Genomic DNA, 19,970 nt, shown 5'->3' on the forward strand with positions numbered 1-19,970 from the left:
CGAAGTCGACAATTTTTCCTATCGCATCGATGGTACACGACGCGAGGAAGAATGGAGTCGCCGGGTTGGAGAGCTGGCTCGCCGCGCGCTCACGCGCATCCGAAAATTGGCGCAGGTGAGCGCAGGAGAAGTTGTAAATCGGTGGTAGGAGGAGATGCTGGCGGCGCGGCTGCGCTCCATCCGGACATAAATTTCCGAGCAAATCCCGGAGTAAGCGCCAGCTGCCCGCACGGCCTCGCGTAAAATGGAGGAAAGCCTCGGAAAAGCGAGAAGAGGAGGCGAGAAAGAGAGAAGCGAGCTGAGCCGAGCCGAGCCGCTCCCTCTTCCACTTCCGATTCGACCCTCGTCGCTTATCTCCCGTCTCACAGCGCCCCTCAGTGGACCAACCCTCTCGTTTTCTTCCGTGCTAACGTTGCTTGTATTTCAGCTTCTGTTTCTTTTTTTTTTTCTTTCTTCTTTTTTCAGATCCGATAACAGGCGATTACGTTGAGATGATTTAGTGGGGGTTTCAACAGGACTTATTGCTACATTGTAAAGCGAATGAAGCACGGCGGAAATAGATAATGTTATAATGAATTCAGAGAAATGTTGTTTTGCTAATTTTAATTGCTGTGACTATTTATGTGCTAATATCTTCCTAGCGTGCATGTTACAAGTTATAATTTCTGCGATTTATCATTAAAACATTCATTTATCATCAGAAATATCAAGTGATGTGACAGACAAAGTTATTTCTTCTTAATAAATAGCTAAACATGAGTACATATACGATACACTTTATGTATTTGCCATTTATTAAACTAATGTATCCAACCGTGAAAATGAGACGGCTTTATCAATTTGCAGTTGATTGGTACGCTTTTAATGACCCTTATTTAATTTCCACTGTTATGGATCATTCATCCTACAATCGAATCGACCCGTATTCTTGCGCACGCATATACGCATTTTCCGGTTTAACGCATCAGAAATCTAAGGGCGCGCATTTAAGGTGGGATGAAAAAGAAAAGGGAAGAGAGAGAGAGAGAGAGAGAGAGACAGCAAGAATAAAGCGTTCGTAAAGCGGTTTTATTGACGCTTATTTAACTACGTTGACAGGCCTCGATTGCGAATTTATATGGCTTTACACGCGTATGACGTTTCCTCCAGTGGTCGGCGGTTCCACAAAATAGATTCCTATCGGCCTGCGAATGAAGTGCCGGAATCGAGTGATCGAATATGACGATCGGCCATTACCATCCGGTGGTCGTTTTGAAAATACGTGGGTACGTCGAACCACTGATACATCTTCGGTTGGCTTTCGTCCAGCTCGTACTCCAAACAACGTCTAGGAATGCTGCCAAGAGATCGTTAGCACATCGTTCTTAAAAGTTTCCAATACTCGCCGCGATAATACTCGCCGCTTTTTCGAATCATAATCTAAACAGTATGTGTATAAAAAGTATATAAAATTTTCTTACATTTCCAATAATATATGTCGCATATCGGTAATATATACACAACGTATTGGAAATAAAGAAAACATAAATACTTTGTCACTGAATATTACGCGGATCCAATTTCCAAGCGAAAAATGTATTTAACTATTTACACGGATATAATTCCCGATGCAACACATATCGGAATATGCGATCAGGAAACAATAAAACTGACTGAACACGGTCCGTATATATGCGTATTAAATAGAATCGTGAGAAAATCGATGAATCTCTCGCAAATACCTGACCTCGATTTGAAAATCGAGTATCGACTTGCTATTCGCGAAACTCTAATACGTTTACGACTCACAGTGAATGGCGTTTGCAGCCAACGATGGGATAGTCTTCGCGGAAGCACTTCGTGTCTAACACGCTGAAGTAGAGGAAGCCAACCTTTGCGCTAACGAGTTCCTCCGAGCTGTGGAGACAATCGTAGAACCTCTCGTCGCACGAACAGTGTAGCCTGATTTTGCACATTTCACGATCCTTTATCAGATTACTTGCTACAAAAAAGCGACCTCGCTTCATTTCAATTTAAGCTTACTTATAGGATTGTAAGAACACAGGGAATAGTAATGTTTAGAAAAAGTGCTTTAAAATTGTGTGAAAAATAAGAATAAGATCGTAACGGATAATCGTGGGATTTAAAATAAGAATGAACATGAGGAAAAAGTCTACTTAAACACTCAGTCGTGTGTCTAAAGTACAGCTTACAAATTACGAGCTTAGTCCATTCTTGTTCTACAGCTTTGATTTTATTTTTACATCTTAAAACGATAATAGAAATCAGCAATCACTAAAGTCAGATTGATTTTTTTGGACAACATTCTTTTGATGTATTATTTTGGTGCATATTTTTTCACATATGTACTATTGTTTTTTTTTTATTATTTATATAGGATTAATAAAAGATCAATATTCCATTATTTTTTTCCGCAAAAGGATTATTTAATATTTTAATGTTTTTCATAAAATTATATTCTATACTGACATTCCAGTTAACGTGAATATTGGATATCTTTGCAATAGCTTCAAATTACTGATCCAGTAACAATACATAATTTTTAATGTATTATAAGGCAAGCTTTTAAAAACGCCTTTTTCCATCCTATCGTAAAAAATTGCCTACGTAATTAATATACCAAGTTTGTAATAATGCGCAACGTCGTATATCAACGTCAAACGTCAACCGCAACTATAGCAAGACACGCACGAAACTTGGTAATTGTTCTAGTTGCGTGAAATTGTACAACAGACTCACTACTGCGGACTAGTCCATTGACTTTCTTCTACAATTGCTACTAAATCTTTCTGCATGGCAAAATGATATCACTGCGACACATAATAATGCGCAGAGACAAAAAATACTCGTGTCTCTCATTAAGAAAACAAAATAATAATTTTTTTTTCATTTTTTAGGTTTTTTACCTTGTATTCAACATGTAAAAAAAGTCTATGTATATTGCATTTAAATGTTCAACTATGCTTCCAGTGATTATCGATACATGTAACATGATCGCATTCGTGAAATAATTATGATAGATTACGTGTATACTAAAAAAAAAACATATAGGATCCCTGGGATCGGGTATTATGAGCACCTTAAGGAAACATTTTAATATATCTAGCATACTGAAGAATAAAAAAATCTTATGCATGCTATTTGATAGATTTATTGATATTTTATGTATCTTAGAATGTTATTGAAATTGATTATTTTAATGCTGAAATGTTGAAATGGTGACGGATGCTCATATTACCCACTGAGTAATATGAGTATCCTTATATAGAGGTAATATGAGCACAGGAAATTTTTTGTAAGAAATCATGCAAATGAAAGATTGAAGTATACATATATACAAAACATTTTATTAGAACAAATGCCAATCAAATGTTTGGTTAATATAAAAAATAATATTACATTTACAAATATTTAATAAGTATTACAAATGATAACTGTTTGGTAATTCTTATTAAATATTTGTAAAAGTGACATCATTTTTGGTTATATTAACTAAACATTTGATTGGCATTATTTCACCATACATTTAATAGCTATTATCAAACTCTAAGGGGATCAATCATTACTAAAAAAAATGTACGCTAATGTACAGTGATTGCTAATTATGGCAATACAATACGCTTTATTGCTAGCATTGCTATTATATTGTTAATATAACAGCGTTATCCTATGTTTTGCCACCTATTGCGCGCAATATTGCCAAGTATTGCTATATACTATTATGTATTACTAGCATATTGCTAGTAATGCTACTGCTTGCCTGTTTTATTACTATACTGTCGCAATATATTTCTAAAGGAACTGATTGCCACATGGTTGATCTTTCGCCAGAGAGATTTTTTTTTCAATGTACGATAAGTAATATGAAAATGCTCATAATATAAATGACCATGCATACCTATCCGAGAAACTCTCATATCTAATAAATCAATAATGAGGTCTCGGGACTTTACGAAGTTAAAATATTGTTTATTTTACAAATATTAAAATATTAAGTGCAGAACAAAATATCTTATCTCAATGTATATAGATTGGGGACCCTATGAAGTTAAAGGACAAAATGTAAGAAATAAAAAAATAGCATACCTATTTATTTAATATGATAAATATCTGACATAAATTTAGTTCAAACTTCGCAGCATATTGAAATGTCGCAAAGCATATGCATCTTTTTACAACAGTTGCACTAGTAGTATCAACCGTTACAGATAATATAAAGGGTGCTCATATTATTTGCAGTGCTAATATCCGAAACCCGATCCTACCCTATGTTCTTATACATTGGTATAACAACACACGCTAGTAAACAGTATGTTTTACACGCACGCACGCACGCACGCACACATGATAAATATCCATGTACAAAAATATCCATACTAAGTATAGATACCAAAGACATCAAGGATCAATGAACTTTAATCTTTGCATTTCCTGATGCATTTTGAAAGAAAAATTAAGAATATAAGAATTTTCAACTAAATTCAAATAAAATTTCAGTTTTAATTTATCATCTTATTAATAAAATAAAAAAAAATGACGTAAAAAATATTGTTCCAAAGAACAGATTCACCTCGTGTAAAAAGCAGAATTGGTCAAACCATGCTTAGTCTCCATTGGGTGGATTATATCTTTGCAATTATCATGTTCACGACAACATGCATCAGTCATTGCAAATACTCCCAAATCGTCCGGGCCATCCGCTATATTACCACTGCCGCACCATTTGGTCCCTGATAAAAATTCAAATAAATGACAAAAGTTCTCGAAAAGTTCCATGAATAAAAGAAAAATTAATACAGTTTTTTAACATATTCTGTCAAATACGAACGAAATGAATTATCTTGTCCTAATCGTATATTGTACGAATTTTTATTTCTGATATCACAAACTTCTTTGTTAAATAGAATTGTACATATGATTGCATTGACAAACCATATCTCTTGAATAAATCCCACCTGGAAATATAAAAGCCGGTTGGAACGTTTCACGAAGTTCATTGTTGACGGAAATCTCACTGTTGTTCGGAAACGCGATATGCCATCCGCGGATATTCTGGGATAGTAATAAAAGCACGAATAACAGCACGATAGTCGAAGTCATCGCGACGAAATCCTTCTGTCGTTCTAACGAAGGTAAAAAAAACGATTCCCTTTTATACAGTATAACGAGAACCTTCGTCCTTGCGCTCCATTTCGTTTTTAAGCCATCTAATCGCTCGGGTTACGCTTGGCGTACGAAACAGGCAACTATTGCGTTGTACCATGGACATTTGCATTTCCTGCGATGGAATTAATCTGCTTCAAGATAACAAAACCAAGTTCTAAAGAGAAAATTATCAAGGTTTCCTTTGACATGTCCAAAAAAAGAACGCCATACAAATACAGGCGAAGTTTGCGCGATAATCTTTAATACAGTTAAAGCTAAATCTAATTTTTTAGAGAGATAGGGATAAATCAACAATCGCGTGTATTGAAAAGAAAAAATGTACTATGTGTCGTTAAACTATAAAAAAATTAGAGAGTGATCTACTTAAACGACGAGTATTAATCCAAAATTCGTTCACCGCTAATGAAATCAATCAATGAATAATCATATTTTAATCGAATTTCGGTAAAAATTGTGTTTTATCAACCAAGTCACAATACGAAGAAACTCGAACAATTTATTTTTATGATAAGAATGTTTTATTTTTCATAACGCATCGAAAATAGATGTTTCCGAAATAGCATTTCTATATAAGCAAACTTCTCCATAGAGGAAGTTCGAATGCAGATTTAAATGGATCTCATCTTGAAAACAAACGAAACCTCATCAGCCAGCCTCTGTATAGCTTCTGGATTTTTTCCCCGTAGTCGAAGTGGCGAGAGTGACAGTCTCCATTTGCGCCACCCTTAAAGTGAATGCAGTACACTCAATGGCACGTGCTTGTCGTACATTGTTTGTTTCGATAGCGCGATCGTGTGATAGTGTTTGATATCAAAGTAAATCCCATGGGGCTAGAAGAGGTGGGTGGCGCGAGTAGAGTGAGTGGGTTATGAACCCTGGAGCTGACCGGCATACGTCAATATTGTGCAAACCGTGATACCAATAATAACTCAACCAATAATCGATTGCCGAGTTGTTGTTGCCGATATGGTAGTCGATACGACGAATTGACAAAACGCATGTTGGAACAGGCGGTTATGACAGAATCCGGAAAATAACAGAATCCCTCCGAAGAATATCGATCACTTCCGATTCTGAAGGAGATAGATTTTATACGTCTGTATAAAATCTGTCTCGTCACCGGAGAATCCATTACGTTTCTCCTATTACTTGTTTGCTCCATTAGCACTTTTCTCATACGTGTAACAAGACAGAGACAGAGATACGAATAAACATAAAATTGTGAATGATGTAACGATTCATTCAATTTAACGTTGCGCTGTTTTTTACAAATTACTGTAGCTTCATTCGTCCTTTTACGTCCTATAATATTAATCGTCACCAGATAAATATTCGATATTATATCATGATGTATCAACCGCAACCATATACATAATTACAAATCAAAGGCAATTATACAACACCGATGATGTACAACAAAATGAAACGCAACATAGATTGTAATAGAAAGCTAATTTGTATATTATATGTAATAATTACAAATGTCATATAAAAAGTAGATCGAACTCATTATTTTTTCGACATAATGAAATTATTAAGATTGCGATGTGATACGCTAGAATTAATAACAATTTTATGATTATAATTAATGCAATAATTTTTTATTTCTAATAAGAGATACGAATGATATTTTCCAACATTGAGAAGCTTTTAGGTCTTACTCTCTTCATTATTCTTCATATACGAGTATAATGTGAGTAATAATATAAAAAGATATTGTGACAAAAAATCACTTTGACGATTGATTTGATGAAAACGACTTGCTGTAATAGAAACGTTCTGCAATGGTTAGGTACAATCACGCTCTGGAGTATCATCGAGATTCGGGCAGAGAAAGTGGCGGATATTACGCGGGCCGACCAGACCCTCTTGACGACGCGCACAGTCCGCCAGCCACAACCCAACAGCTGTTACACGCTCGGATGACACCGGCGGACCAATTCCAGATACCCGGAAGATTGTTTCCAGACGACCCGCTTCTATCTCCGCCCGCATCCTCTTCAGGAACTCTTTCAGCGGATCGGGCGGTGGCGTCTGGTCGCTTTCAGGTTCGCTGCGGCATCGGCAGATCTCCGACGAGGTTTTGAGATCGAAAGTAGTTTTACAATTAATCGCTTCGCTCGTGATTCTCTCTTCCTCGCTCTCTTCCTCAGAGTTAAACTCGAATGCATCATCAGTTGTCTTTTGCACATCAACGCTACTAGTATCGCCATTACGTTCGACGTAATCATTGATCGAAGAAGTGAGATGTTTAAACTTCATCTCGACCGCTGGCTAAACAAATATTCGACCTTTCATCAATGCGATTAATAAACGACGGGTAACAGTAAAATCGTTTGAATTTCGCACACAGTATATTCGCTGTTTAGTAAATAAATGGTTAAATAAAAAATATTGTAAAATAAAATAAAAAAAATAAAAATAAAAATTTTTACATATAGACTGCACTCTTAGAAGATCTTCAAGTATTTAAAAACATTTAAACGTTAATTATTTACGCGTATCATTAGGTATTATCATTAGGTATACAAAGAGTACATTTCGATCGAGATCAAAGTCTACTTTTCACAAATCGAAAATACTGGTGGATATTTTACGACGTAATCGCCCGGTCACAAAATTCAAAGTGACTGATCGTTTTTCCGGCGTTTTCCGCCATGCCCAGCATGCCCGGCGACGCATACCTCGCTCGTCCCTCCTCGGAAAACGTGACCATCGATCGATTCGATCTCAATTTCGGTTTTATCGCTGGCGACAGACTGTCTCGCCAACACTATGTCGATGTCGGAGTGCTCCGGGTCATCCCCATAATCCTTCCTGATCTCGAGGCTTTCCGAAGATCGCTTTTCGCGAGATGCTTTCTCGCAAACATCCTCATCAGAGCTTCTCGCCTCTTCCTGATATGTGCTTGATTGAATACGAGTCGATCACCCAATAAAGCCGAAATATCTCGAGATGTAGACAGACGGAAATTATCTGTCTCGATTTAACGTAATTTCGACAAAGCTAATGATAATCTATTTAATATTTAAGTCAAAATTCCCGTTAAAAAATGATAAATGTAACTGAAGTTTGTATTTGACAAAATTTGATTTTATTTCAACTTCTAATACTGCCTAAATTTCCAGATTTAACGATGCTATATAAAATTTCTATAAAATATCCAATAAAATCTTCATAAATTATTTTCAGAAACGTATACAAATACTAAAAAAATTAATATCTTATCAAATACGTATTCCAATATATCGTACATGTGTTTAATATTCGCGATTTAACGCATGTATTTTATATAGCATGTATTTTATTATGGATTATAATCTTCCTATATATAATATTATCGCGATGCTGCGTACAGCGTAAAGTCACTCACACGCATTAATTCAGAAATTTCCAAGTCACTTCTATACAAAGTTACGCGGAGTTGTTAATATTTTCCGTAATCTTCATGCGAACCGGTTAATTTTGCGCTTGCCCCAAAAAGTGAGTCCGAAACGCAAATGCGTATATGAAATATGCAGCACTGCTTGTAATGAGAAGTAGTTAGCAGTCCAGAGTGGATATTGTACGGCAAAAGCAGCTTACTCCGCGCATACGCAGGCTTATTGGCAAAATTTTACTCCGAAAATTTATTAAATTTTACTCATCACGCGCACGTTATTACATGCCTGTAATTTCCCAACTGTAACTTCCATATCACGAGTCCAACGTATATTGCGATCTATTTATTTTAGCATAATACTAAATGTATGTATCAATTTAATATTTATGCGTCAAAATAGAGAATTATTAGCATGTCATATTAATGCCTTAATTAATCAGTTATTTAAATATTGCTAAATTATATTATAATAAAGGTGAATTTGTGTCATAACGGTAAAGTTTCCTTTCAAACATATACCGAATAAATGAAAATGCACCTTGTAATTATTAAATCATTATAAAATATGCAGACGTACATGAACCGGTTTGCATTGTTCTCTTCAGAGAAAGACGGTCATAACTTTGTTATAATTATATTCACAAAACTACAATGTAGCGCTCGGTTAAAGTACACGTTATGTGTGCTTTAATCTAAATAGCTCCACTATAATACTTGCATGAGTTATAAACAAATGTCAAATCCGCTTGGAATCATGCTAACCATGATAAGATAGTCAAGTCTATTTATATTATTTCGACAAATATATGTGTGAGCTGCTTATTTCTGAGAAGGTATCTTTGTGCTGTATGTAATATATCAATCAAACATTATACACGAATCATTCTGAATCTTTGACAAATGCGATGCTCGTTCTCGATATTTTTTGCATTATAAAGTTTTTTGAATTTTATGAATAAAATTCGACACTACGTGTTCACTTCTCGTGAATGTGCAAGCTTTTGGGACACATTTCCTTCCAATTCACTCTTATACCTATTTCTTAATAAAGTTGTAAATCCTCTGTCAGAAAATAGGACGCTGAAGCGATTTTTTTTTCACAATCCAATGAGATAAAACGAAAGATTATCCCATTAGTAAACGAGAATCGCGTCAGATATTTTATTTAACCGGAAGAGAAATGCTGCGACTGACTGATACCTTTTCCGCTGCTAACTCGCAGTTGTCAGCTCTTGTCGTCAAATCGATCATGCCGGACGACGACGGGTTCGAGACAGACGTTGTCGTATCACACGAGGAATCAACGCGCTCAGCTTTGCGACGCTCGCCACTGCAATCGAGATCCGCTAGATATCTGTAGAGATCCAGGAAAATCCTCAAGGGTATCATGGCCGAGCCGCCTTCCGGCTCGTGCGTTAATAGCTCGCATACGTATATCATCGTCTCGAGAAGATTCTAGAGCGGTCGTAACACAGCGTATGACGTTTACTTAATTCCAAATTGATTAAATTCTTTTAACGTAAACGTAAGATACATTTTATATACTGCTATATAAAAACGCAGAAAAGAAGATACATTTATTTTATAATTTCTGGTAAATGTAAAAATTTCAAAAGCTTTTTTATACATTTTATACATTTTACCGATATTGACGTGTTGAGAGTGAAAAATCCGGACAAATATTTCATTTGTTTGTTAATAATTCTGTTTTCGTTGTAATTTTATTTTATCTTGTATTTCTCGCAAAAGGATTAAACAATATCAATTGTAATGCATACGTTGTAGCAAGGCATTACTGCATCTTTTAATCAATTGTGATTCCGAATTGTTTTATTATCGTGAATGTCCAATACACTTAATGGCTCTTCTATCATTATTATTATGTTAAAAGTTAAAAAGTTGACAGATGTTGTTCATATAAATTGGTATTCATATAAATATCGCTGTCACATTTTTAGTTGTTCTAATTGTAACTTTCACAGCGTAAAATTTTACAGCAACACATACTAGCCAATAATACTCCATTTTCCATTTTCTGTTATATAATTCCATTACTGAATATGTGTATATAACAATTCATTTATATTTTATCAATATCCGTAATAAATACAAATTAAATATTTTTTTTTTAATTTAATAATAAAATAAAGTTAGTTGTAATTTTATGTTTAAGAAATTCTCGCAAATATAAAAATGTATCTTTCCACAATGCACAAATAACAGATATTTCCAATATATGTATATTACGTTACAAAGCATAACGTAACAATGATACGTGCTAATGGATTGATAAAAAGCAATATTTCTGAAAAAATGCGATATTTTCACGAAAAACAAAAAAACTGAGAGAAAAATCCATCACGTTCTCCAATCCCAATATCAGACACAATCGAAATACGCGCCATGAAGAGATATATATTGTTCCGCCAGTGACGCTTATAACTCACATTTCCTAAAAATCCACAGGCGACCGCGAGGAATCGATAAAAATCACAGTACTCTTTATCCTCCAATAAACCGGCAACTATAAAAAGCTGATAAAGAGTCATCTCGGATAAATCCAACCCTTGGCAGTCCAGCAGGAGGGCTCTCAGGCTGACCTTCTTCACGTGACCGAATCTGTTGAGCATGGTCTTCAGATAGCCGGGCGTGATGCCCGAGGGGTGTATAAAGGATGGATACTCCAATCTATCCTACAGGGACAATATCGTGGCGGTTGAGGTTATTCACGGTCAGTTACCAATTGACCATAGCCTGGTCATCGATAATGTCCGTCGTGCGTAGGGTATATACGTAATGCGCAACGTGAACTATTACAAATCGGTTTCACCTGCAGCACTAGACGCGCCTGTCGCGCGGCATTTCCGTCGAAACGCCTCTCGCTCTCAGAAGCACGAATTACGCTGATATTTGTCTTCAGCGCTCTCTCCCTCGTTCGCTTCCTATTCTGAAAGCAACGTACGTACATATATATATATATATATGTATATATACAATATATATACACGTACGTTGCAAGTATTTCGCTATAAGCAGGTATCGCGTGTCAGCTGCGCGGTAACGCGATATGCCACAGATAAACGAGGAATTCCAGTTAACAATGATAACGATGACGCGTGCGCGTGTTGTTGTGAATAATAGTTGCAAATTAGATTACGCGCGCTGTAAATTAATCGGTAAAATGCACGAACGTCATGTAGGAGAGAAAGAGAGAGAGAGAGGGGGGGGGGAGGAGGAGGGAGAGAAAGAGATATAATACACTGGATGTTTCATGAGAGGCTACATTGATATAACTTTAGCGACGTGTAATTTGACAAAATTGAAACCAATTTCGCGTTTGCGAACATTTAAGCCATAGTATAATTGAAGAGTTATTTAACATTTAACGTCAAAAAGCTTTAGCAAAGCAAGCTTTTGAGAAAGAGAAGATAGAATAACGTCCATTAAAGCTAATTTGAGGTAAACTTTTCATTAAGAGGATAATATATATTTAATTTGTAACGAGTCAAAGTTAACAAAATTCAGAAATTTCACGAAACATTTAATATCTACAAAAATAAATTGTACACAAATAAAATTAAAAATAACGACAATCGATATAACGTTGTAAAGAACTTGATTGGCTATCAAATTAATTTCGTCAACCTATGCAATAATTATATTCATTAAATTGCATTACAGTTTGAAAAGTTTGCAAATTTGTCGATAACGCACGAATAATGATAAATGGTATCTATTAATAACGAGAATAATATGATATTGTGGTTAATATGATTACAGCAGAAATAATTTACGAACATTGAATATATTTAAGAATTTTAATATAGCTTTAATAAAATTAATTCTCACATAATTCTTAAACATATTTCGATGGCATGGGTTTTAATTTTTAATTATCGATCAATTGCGTTCGAGAGAATGATCGCGCGGCCCACCGGTTCCTAACTTTTCTTTAATGCTGTTATCCTACTACTAGAATTACACAAACTTATAATTACAGACATCCATCGGAAGAACGCGGATGGACGAACTCCGGAGATGAATGTGCCTTACTTTGACCTGCTTTTCGAATAATATAATAATGAATATTCGCGAGAGCGATGTAATAGATCGATTGGCGCGCATGGAATTTTCATTAATTTTTTCCTGGTACAAAATATTTTTAGAAATATTTTCTAATAAGAGTATTTCTGCTGTTCGAGTTTAAAGAATGAATGAGAAGGAAAAAGTAAAAATTGGATTAATAACGACAAATAACATTGCACAGGATGTTTGTGTGTAGCGATCAAAAAAGTTATTACCTTCTCTTTCCTCTTTCGTATTAAATATTTACACATCTAATCTCTTCTATATTTCTTCAAGGAAAACTTGTTTTAAAGCGAGAAATGGATTACAATTAAAAAAATTTTCCGAGATGAAGAGAAAAATTGTTGGTAGTTGGTACTTGTAACTGTAATTACCTACATATTATTATAGTTGTGATTATTACCGCTATAAAAATATAATTGAAACTATCATAAAAATAATTCAAATGACTATATAAAATTATAATAATTTCAATCATTTTTATGGCAATTTCAACCATTTTTGTGGTTATAATAACTATGTAATTATATATAATTATATACTATATAGTAATTTTAGATTATCGACTATACTTATATATTTGTTGCTATTTAACTGTACATACGGTTATTAGATACTAATATTATAGCAGTAATAATCATAATTATAGTTACAAATAGCAAAAATTGTTCTCTCAGTGTATAGCTCACGGAAGTCCAATTTTGAAATTTCTCGAAAAGTTTAAAATCTTTATGTTGATTTTTTTCAAAGATAAGTTTTCCTCATAACATAAAATTGCGCATGTTGCACGATGAATAATGGATCCGCGAGGGAAGGTAATACGTAATAGAAAAAGAGATCGCAGAGCTCGACTGACGCGGGAACGACGTGTTTGCACAAAAAGAAACGTACCTTCGCCGGAGGCACCTCGCCGTTCGCTAGAGCGCGGAAATACACGGCGGTCCATCGTAGAAGATCGGTCGGCTGCGTGCGAATCGCCGCCTTCGCGTATAGTCTCAGAATGTGCGGGAACGTCGGTGGTACGTTTATCTGTTCAGCGCAGTAAATCCGCTTGGTCTGCGAATCTGACATTGTGCTCACACTGCTCACAGAAGGAAAGACGAGCGGAAGCGACAAGAGACGAACGAGACTCGAGACGTAGAACGGTTCGATTGATTTGCACGAACACCGCCCTTGCTGCCGCCACACCGTTGTCATTCCATTTTCTTTGAAAAACTGTCGATGGATATATATATATATATATAAAGCAGCGATACGAACAAGGAGCTCTTGTACAGTTCCACGAATTGTGCCGAGGATCATCGTTCTCTCTCGTGATAGATAGATAGTAAATCGAATAGATTGCAGAATGCATAACCTTAATACGGAAACGACAATCTTTAGTGAGAAAAGGGGAGAAAATCTTTCATTCTTCAAAGAATTTATCTTCTATTCTGTCCCCTAGAAGAATTATGTAGTACAAATTTGTATATATATATATATATATACATGTACGTATATTTCCGATACAAAAATTTAATAAAAGACTGTTAATGATATTGCAATTAATGAAGAGTGAAGACCGAGATTGGTGATGATGGTGATGAATAAAAGGTGAAAATTTTTTACTTTATTGCTGACGAATTAGGAGCAAAATTCTTGATTCTTTGTCGTGCCACAAGAAATATTATCTTAGCAGCTATTTTTCAGAGAAAATCTTCAGATTAAACAATGAAACACAGATTTATCTGAAAATGCATGATTTGAAGAAGAGATAATAAGTTATCTAATAAATAATCTATATTTATGTAGAAAAAGTATATCTTAATAAAGAAGCCTCTTTATATTTCGTAGAAAATTCTCGCTCAAGTCCTCCGTAGGGAATTTAACACATGCTTTCAGCGAACTTAAATTGCAATAACTACGATCGATGAAACATTGAAAACATACTTCATTTTATGAGGAAACGTGTCCTTTTAAAATGTAACTAGCCAATCGATTATTTGACTCTCATATGCAGCTTTTAGTATCTACTCGTTCAATTTTGACTAAAATACCACAATTAGAGCGCATCTAACCTTATAACAATGTTATATAAAAATATTTGGAGCAGCAAGAGAGTCGAGAGAGCAAGTAATCGTTTCCGTAATCTTTAAACGAAAGATATTTAATCTAATATAAATATAGTTTTACAAAAATTGAAGCACGTTGATTTATGTCACGTACAGAAATTTTAATTAAAAAAAATTTATGGATAATATGAAACGTCAATGAAAAAAAAATGTAAAAAAATTCTGAGAGAGGACTGCGATACGCAAGTTCGCATATTCGAAATTTTGTAAATCTGAATGTGTCCGACCTGAATTTCGTATAATTTAGAGGTATTGATCGAGATACAATCATTTCAATTTGCAAAATCATTCACGGTCGTAATCTCAATGAACATACACATTTTGTGCACCGTCAATATTTTTATAAATACGATGAAAGCTCGATGAATTATCTAGAACAATAAGACCAATACGCCAACCACCTCCGACACTCTCAATGGAATACAAATGGTACTGAGCAAACAACAGAGATCGACAGCCCTCTGGAAATCGAACGCCTGCCACCACTAGTGTCCTCTACCACTACGTCAGAATCAATGATCGATCCAACCCCATTCCTCCCTTTGCATTATTGCGGCTCTCATTCTATTATCCGTGCGTCGCGTCGCGTCGCGTCGCGTCGCGTCGGCACATATACATTCTCGATACGGCCTCTATCGCTTTTGTCGCGAATGTCGCGATGCATAAATGAAACATTCCTATTCAGCGCACCGCTCAGGCTTCCTTGCGCGTTACATCCAACATATGTTAAAAGTATTCCGAATAAGATAATGCATCTTTGACTTTTATTCACCTCAAATACTATCGACTTAATTAATGTATGATTTAGCAATAAAATTATATTGACAGATGAATTAAGGATTAAAGATTACAGATAAGATGTGAATCATACCTTAATACTACAATAAAGAGAGCATTAAATGTGAGAAGAATATAAAAGCAAGTAAAAAAAAATTAAGTTACAATAAACTTGGATTATTTATTATTGTATAAAAAAAAATCGAGGTAAAATTTCTTCAAAAATAAAACACCAGTAAATTAATATTATACTGATGCGATTAAGGAAATTATTATTTTGAGAGTAAATTTACTACAGTACTAAATTATAATACATTTTATCTTAAAATGTATTCTGTATATCTACATTCTTATTGTCATCGGTAAGTTAATAAAGAGCTATACCTACTAAAGTGATAACATCGAATAAGAATTCAGGAGAGATTATTAATCATCACACTTTTAAGAGAAACAATATTGACAAATTTCAAATTAAAAAATAATAAGTTATAATTAATAACAGACTATAATCAAAGTTTGTTACAAAAATAAATTGCGATCAAATTTCCCGAATAACTGTGTTTGCTATTTCCTTCTTTGAATCCATTCTCTCTCTCTCTCTCTCTCTCTCGTTACTCGGCATTTCCCTCCGGCGTACATCTCGGAGGGTAATCGCTGAAATAGTTTTCAATCGATCGATCGCCAGCCGCGGGTGCACCGCACCGCGGAAAAAGAGGGTGCGCGCTGCCCGTCTGCCGCAATTCATGACTACGTTGTACACGGCGTATCATCCCCCTCGTTTCGTTACGAGTTTCTGTTCTTCGGCACGAATACACACGAATATTGAGGGCCTTGAGTTCGAATAGCGAATAGAAGAAATTTCGTCGTCCTTCGGGAATGGCCTTGGCATAACCGCCGTGCCGCGATGCCGAGACGTCGGCGGCGTCCTAGCTGCGGCATCAATCGTCTATTGAATGAAACTCGGCTGCGGGCTGCGGGTTGAACTGCGAACGGGGATAATAAGCGTCGTGAGATCCATAAAATCAAAGTCGCTGCCGGTATATATCACCCTTTGACGTAACATAAAGAAAAATGCACCGAATGGTTATTAATTGAAAGAAACAAATCGTTCCGCAACGTCCGCTCTCTTTTTCTTTCCTTGCTCTCGCGTCGAGTGGAGACTTAGCGGTACGGATGAACAACGAAATCGCGCGCTAATGGCGACGACGAGGGAAATTTATGTGCGTGAGAGAATTGCGAGCGGTGCTGGCTGAATTATTAGGATGATTTTGGGCGAACGTTTTAACTGTACCATCGTTCTGCTGAGCGTTAAGCGGAAAATGAATGTCCCGCTCGCGTGCGTGCGAATATTGAAATTTTATCTCCAAGAATTTACAATTTGTACACATTCGCATATTTGCACGTCCATATTCGAAAGTCCTTTATTATATTAAGTCGAAACATAAGACGTTTCAAAATTATTCGAACGTCTCTCTAATAAAATGTTTTCAAAATTTTAAAATATCCCTTAAACGATTCCAAGGCATTGTAATGCGTTCCCTGGGACAAATTATGCAGACATTAGACGATTCTGGCAATGTATCATCGTTATACGTACGAACTAAATGGCAGTGACTTTTGACTCCCTTTCGCGAACAATGCTAAAGGCGACGGGATCTGACTTCTTCGTTCTTCGACCCGCTTTCGTGAGTTTCCGTGCAAGTAATTGCGGGACAAGCTCGGTCTATAGCTGCAAGTATTACGACGCTTGTGCGCGGCAGCACTCCTCGGTGCATCTGATACCGACAATGAATAGGCGGCAAACGTAATGCATGCGGCTGTAACAGTTGCACGAAGCGAAATGGTGCGAGTGTTTAATAACTAATATCGGAAGGAGAATGCAGGAATAAAAACTAGGTTAAATTCATAAAATTGGCTGCCACGCCAAAGCTGCTTTTTCTATAGCAAATATCTCTTTCTTTATTATTTTTGTCCAGAGATGCAGTCAATAAAATATTGTTTTTCACTCCAAAATTTTAAGAATACAACCATTCGAAATACCTCTCGAAGAATTTATTACACATTTGTGTATAATATATATATTCTATGTCAAGCTTTTCAAATGTGATTGAGTAAACAAATTTTACTTTTAAGTAAAACTTACATTCATATACAAACTTGATTTTTTCAAATATATAATTTTAACTCAAATATTCATAATAATAATAATAATAATAACAACAACATATTCATCGTTAAAGCCAAGAAAAAATTGATTTTTAAAATACTTAATATCAAAATTAAAATTATTATTATTATTATTGTTTCTGCATTAGATAATTTATGCATCTATAAACTAGTTGAATTTTAATTTTAATGTTTCAACTACTTGTAGAAAATATACATTACTGAAGAAGATGAACGAATTAAACAATTAACATAATTAATTTTGGTTAATATTCGTTAAAAGCTAAAAGCTAGAGAGCATCGTAATTAATAAAATAATTAGTTAGCTGCGAACCCTCTCCTCCGCACACAATATGCACGCTTATTAGGATTCACATTATATTTCGTGGTACAAACCAAATTTGTTATAGCTGGTATAATAAATTAACGGTATTTTGGACTAACTGTCCAACTAAATAACCGCGAGAGATTTAATTTCGCGAGATAATCCAAATAACAGCCAAGATTTGTGCTCATACAAGCGGAGCTGGTCCGCGCGAATCGGCGCCAAGGTGCCAGTTATTAGAACTGAGACTAATTATAGAAGCGCGACTAAATCACCCGCTAGTGACACCGGTAGTTGTATCTAGCACCTGGTGCAACATTGTCTTCCATCCTCCTGGTGCACAGATTGCATCCATGCGGCAGCCATGCGATGCGAAAGCTCGATGGATATCTACTCTCGACATAAAGCACATTTGCATAGCAAATTCTATGGCACTATGACTCTGTGACTAGAATTTTTCTGCATTAACGTTCCGCTATATATACGTTTCCGATTTTTAATCGTGTATACACACACACACACACACATTCGACTATTATTATAAATCTTGCAGCAATATCGAATAAAAGTTTAATTTACTCAAAATACAACTAACCCTACAACACTTGGCTTAGTTATGTTCAGATTCTCATCCTAGTGCCACCCAGATATCACCTCCATCCTTGTTGTTTATCGAACGTTGACAAACAAGAATGACATGACCCGTAGAGCATCCGGGTGGCAATCCGAAAACACATTCCTTTATAAATCAAACAAAACGTTCCAGATCTATAATTCTAGATTGTGTGTACGCATAAAATGAAACAAACGCAAAAATATCTAATATAAAATAAAAAAATAAATAAAATAATCAAATGTGAAGATAAACCATAACTTTAACCGTTCTAAAATTATTCGACGTAGGTATCATCATCGACATATTATATTAATAAAAGTAAAATATCTAAATATTAATGAACATTCTAAATTAAATGTATATTACTGAAATGCCATTGAATAATAACGAAAGATAAAACTGTGTTAATATTGTGCGATAAACTTAAACTTTCTGTTTCGTCGTGACGATGTTCGCATCAAGAGCGACATCGTTTGACCATGCTCGTTAAACATAATCTTGGCGTGTTTGGCTAAATTAAACTCCCGGCGATTTGAGAGAAACGCAAAGCGGGATGTCGTTAACGCAGATTAAAACGACGACTCATTAGGCACGTCGTTCCGTAGACATGGAATACCGTCGCATGGAATAGGCCGCGACCGTGAGCGGGATGAATATCGTGCGGCGCGGTGGCAAGTAGGTATAAGGTAGCACATAATATATGTCTGCTGCTCGGGGTAGTTACGTGACCCGGGAACGAAAATAGATGCTCGCGCCCATTTTCCGTCACGCCGCGGCATACGCTCGTGCAGCTTATCGCGCACGTTCCACGGCCCAAGTAATTCCGCGTCTCGGGATAAGGAAAAGCGCGCGGTGGGTTCAACAGCCGCCTTCTCGGGTCGTCAGTTGCGACGCGGCGCGGCGCGACGCGACGCGACGCGAAGCGACGCGACTTCCACGTCGTGCCGGAACTTCCGAAAAGGAGATCCGCTTTATGGAAACGCGTGCAATTTATATCCGCCGCAACGCGGTACAGCCAGAAATATGATGTGCAAAAATTGTGCTCGCCTCGCTCCACACAAGTTCTCACTAAAGATTCTCTCCAAGTGGTAGCGGATAAGATTGCGATAATCTTGTTGATATATTTTGTCGTTGCCGTTTTCAACTTCATGGAATGTTTCTCAATTATTTCTCAATAACTCCTTGTGGCGCTTCATGTTTTTAAAAATCTCGTACCTTAATCAAACTTGCTATCAAACTTAAGATCTGTGAACATTCATACAATTGAAAGTTAAACTCTCATACTACTAACAACAAGTATCGATATTGGAAGTATCGATTTTTATATGCTTTTAGAACGCA

General features: G+C 35.9%; 3 protein-coding genes across 6 annotated transcripts in view; all 3 read right to left on the reverse strand.

The window, feature by feature from the left end:
- The window catches only part of dtn (transmembrane protein 132C dtn), a 108,252-nt gene that overhangs the window by 36,359 nt on the left and 51,923 nt on the right, over window positions 1-19,970 (reverse strand). The gene's annotated exons all lie outside the window — the stretch shown is intronic.
- Window positions 1,048-5,100, reverse strand: Pla2 (phospholipase A2). Its single transcript, XM_087413984.1, is given in 5 exon segments — window positions 1,048-1,198; window positions 1,201-1,336; window positions 1,789-1,941; window positions 4,571-4,730; window positions 4,956-5,100. Coding segments are annotated over 5 exon segments (669 nt in total). The 3' UTR covers window positions 1,048-1,123.
- Window positions 6,947-13,705, reverse strand: LOC147907291 (uncharacterized). Its single transcript, XM_087414069.1, has 6 exons — window positions 13,526-13,705; window positions 10,996-11,241; window positions 9,749-10,003; window positions 7,798-8,084; window positions 7,518-7,527; window positions 6,947-7,440 (listed from the first exon to the last, which is right to left on the reverse strand). Exons 1-6 carry the CDS (start codon window positions 13,703-13,705, stop codon window positions 6,955-6,957), a joined length of 1,464 nt encoding a protein of 487 aa, XP_087270195.1. The 3' UTR covers window positions 6,947-6,954.

The sequence above is a fragment of the Acromyrmex echinatior genome, chromosome 15 (genome assembly GCF_024713525.1).
Source record: "Acromyrmex echinatior isolate Ae372 chromosome 15, ASM2471352v2, whole genome shotgun sequence".
In the NCBI taxonomy this organism is placed as follows: domain Eukaryota; kingdom Metazoa; phylum Arthropoda; class Insecta; order Hymenoptera; family Formicidae; genus Acromyrmex; species Acromyrmex echinatior.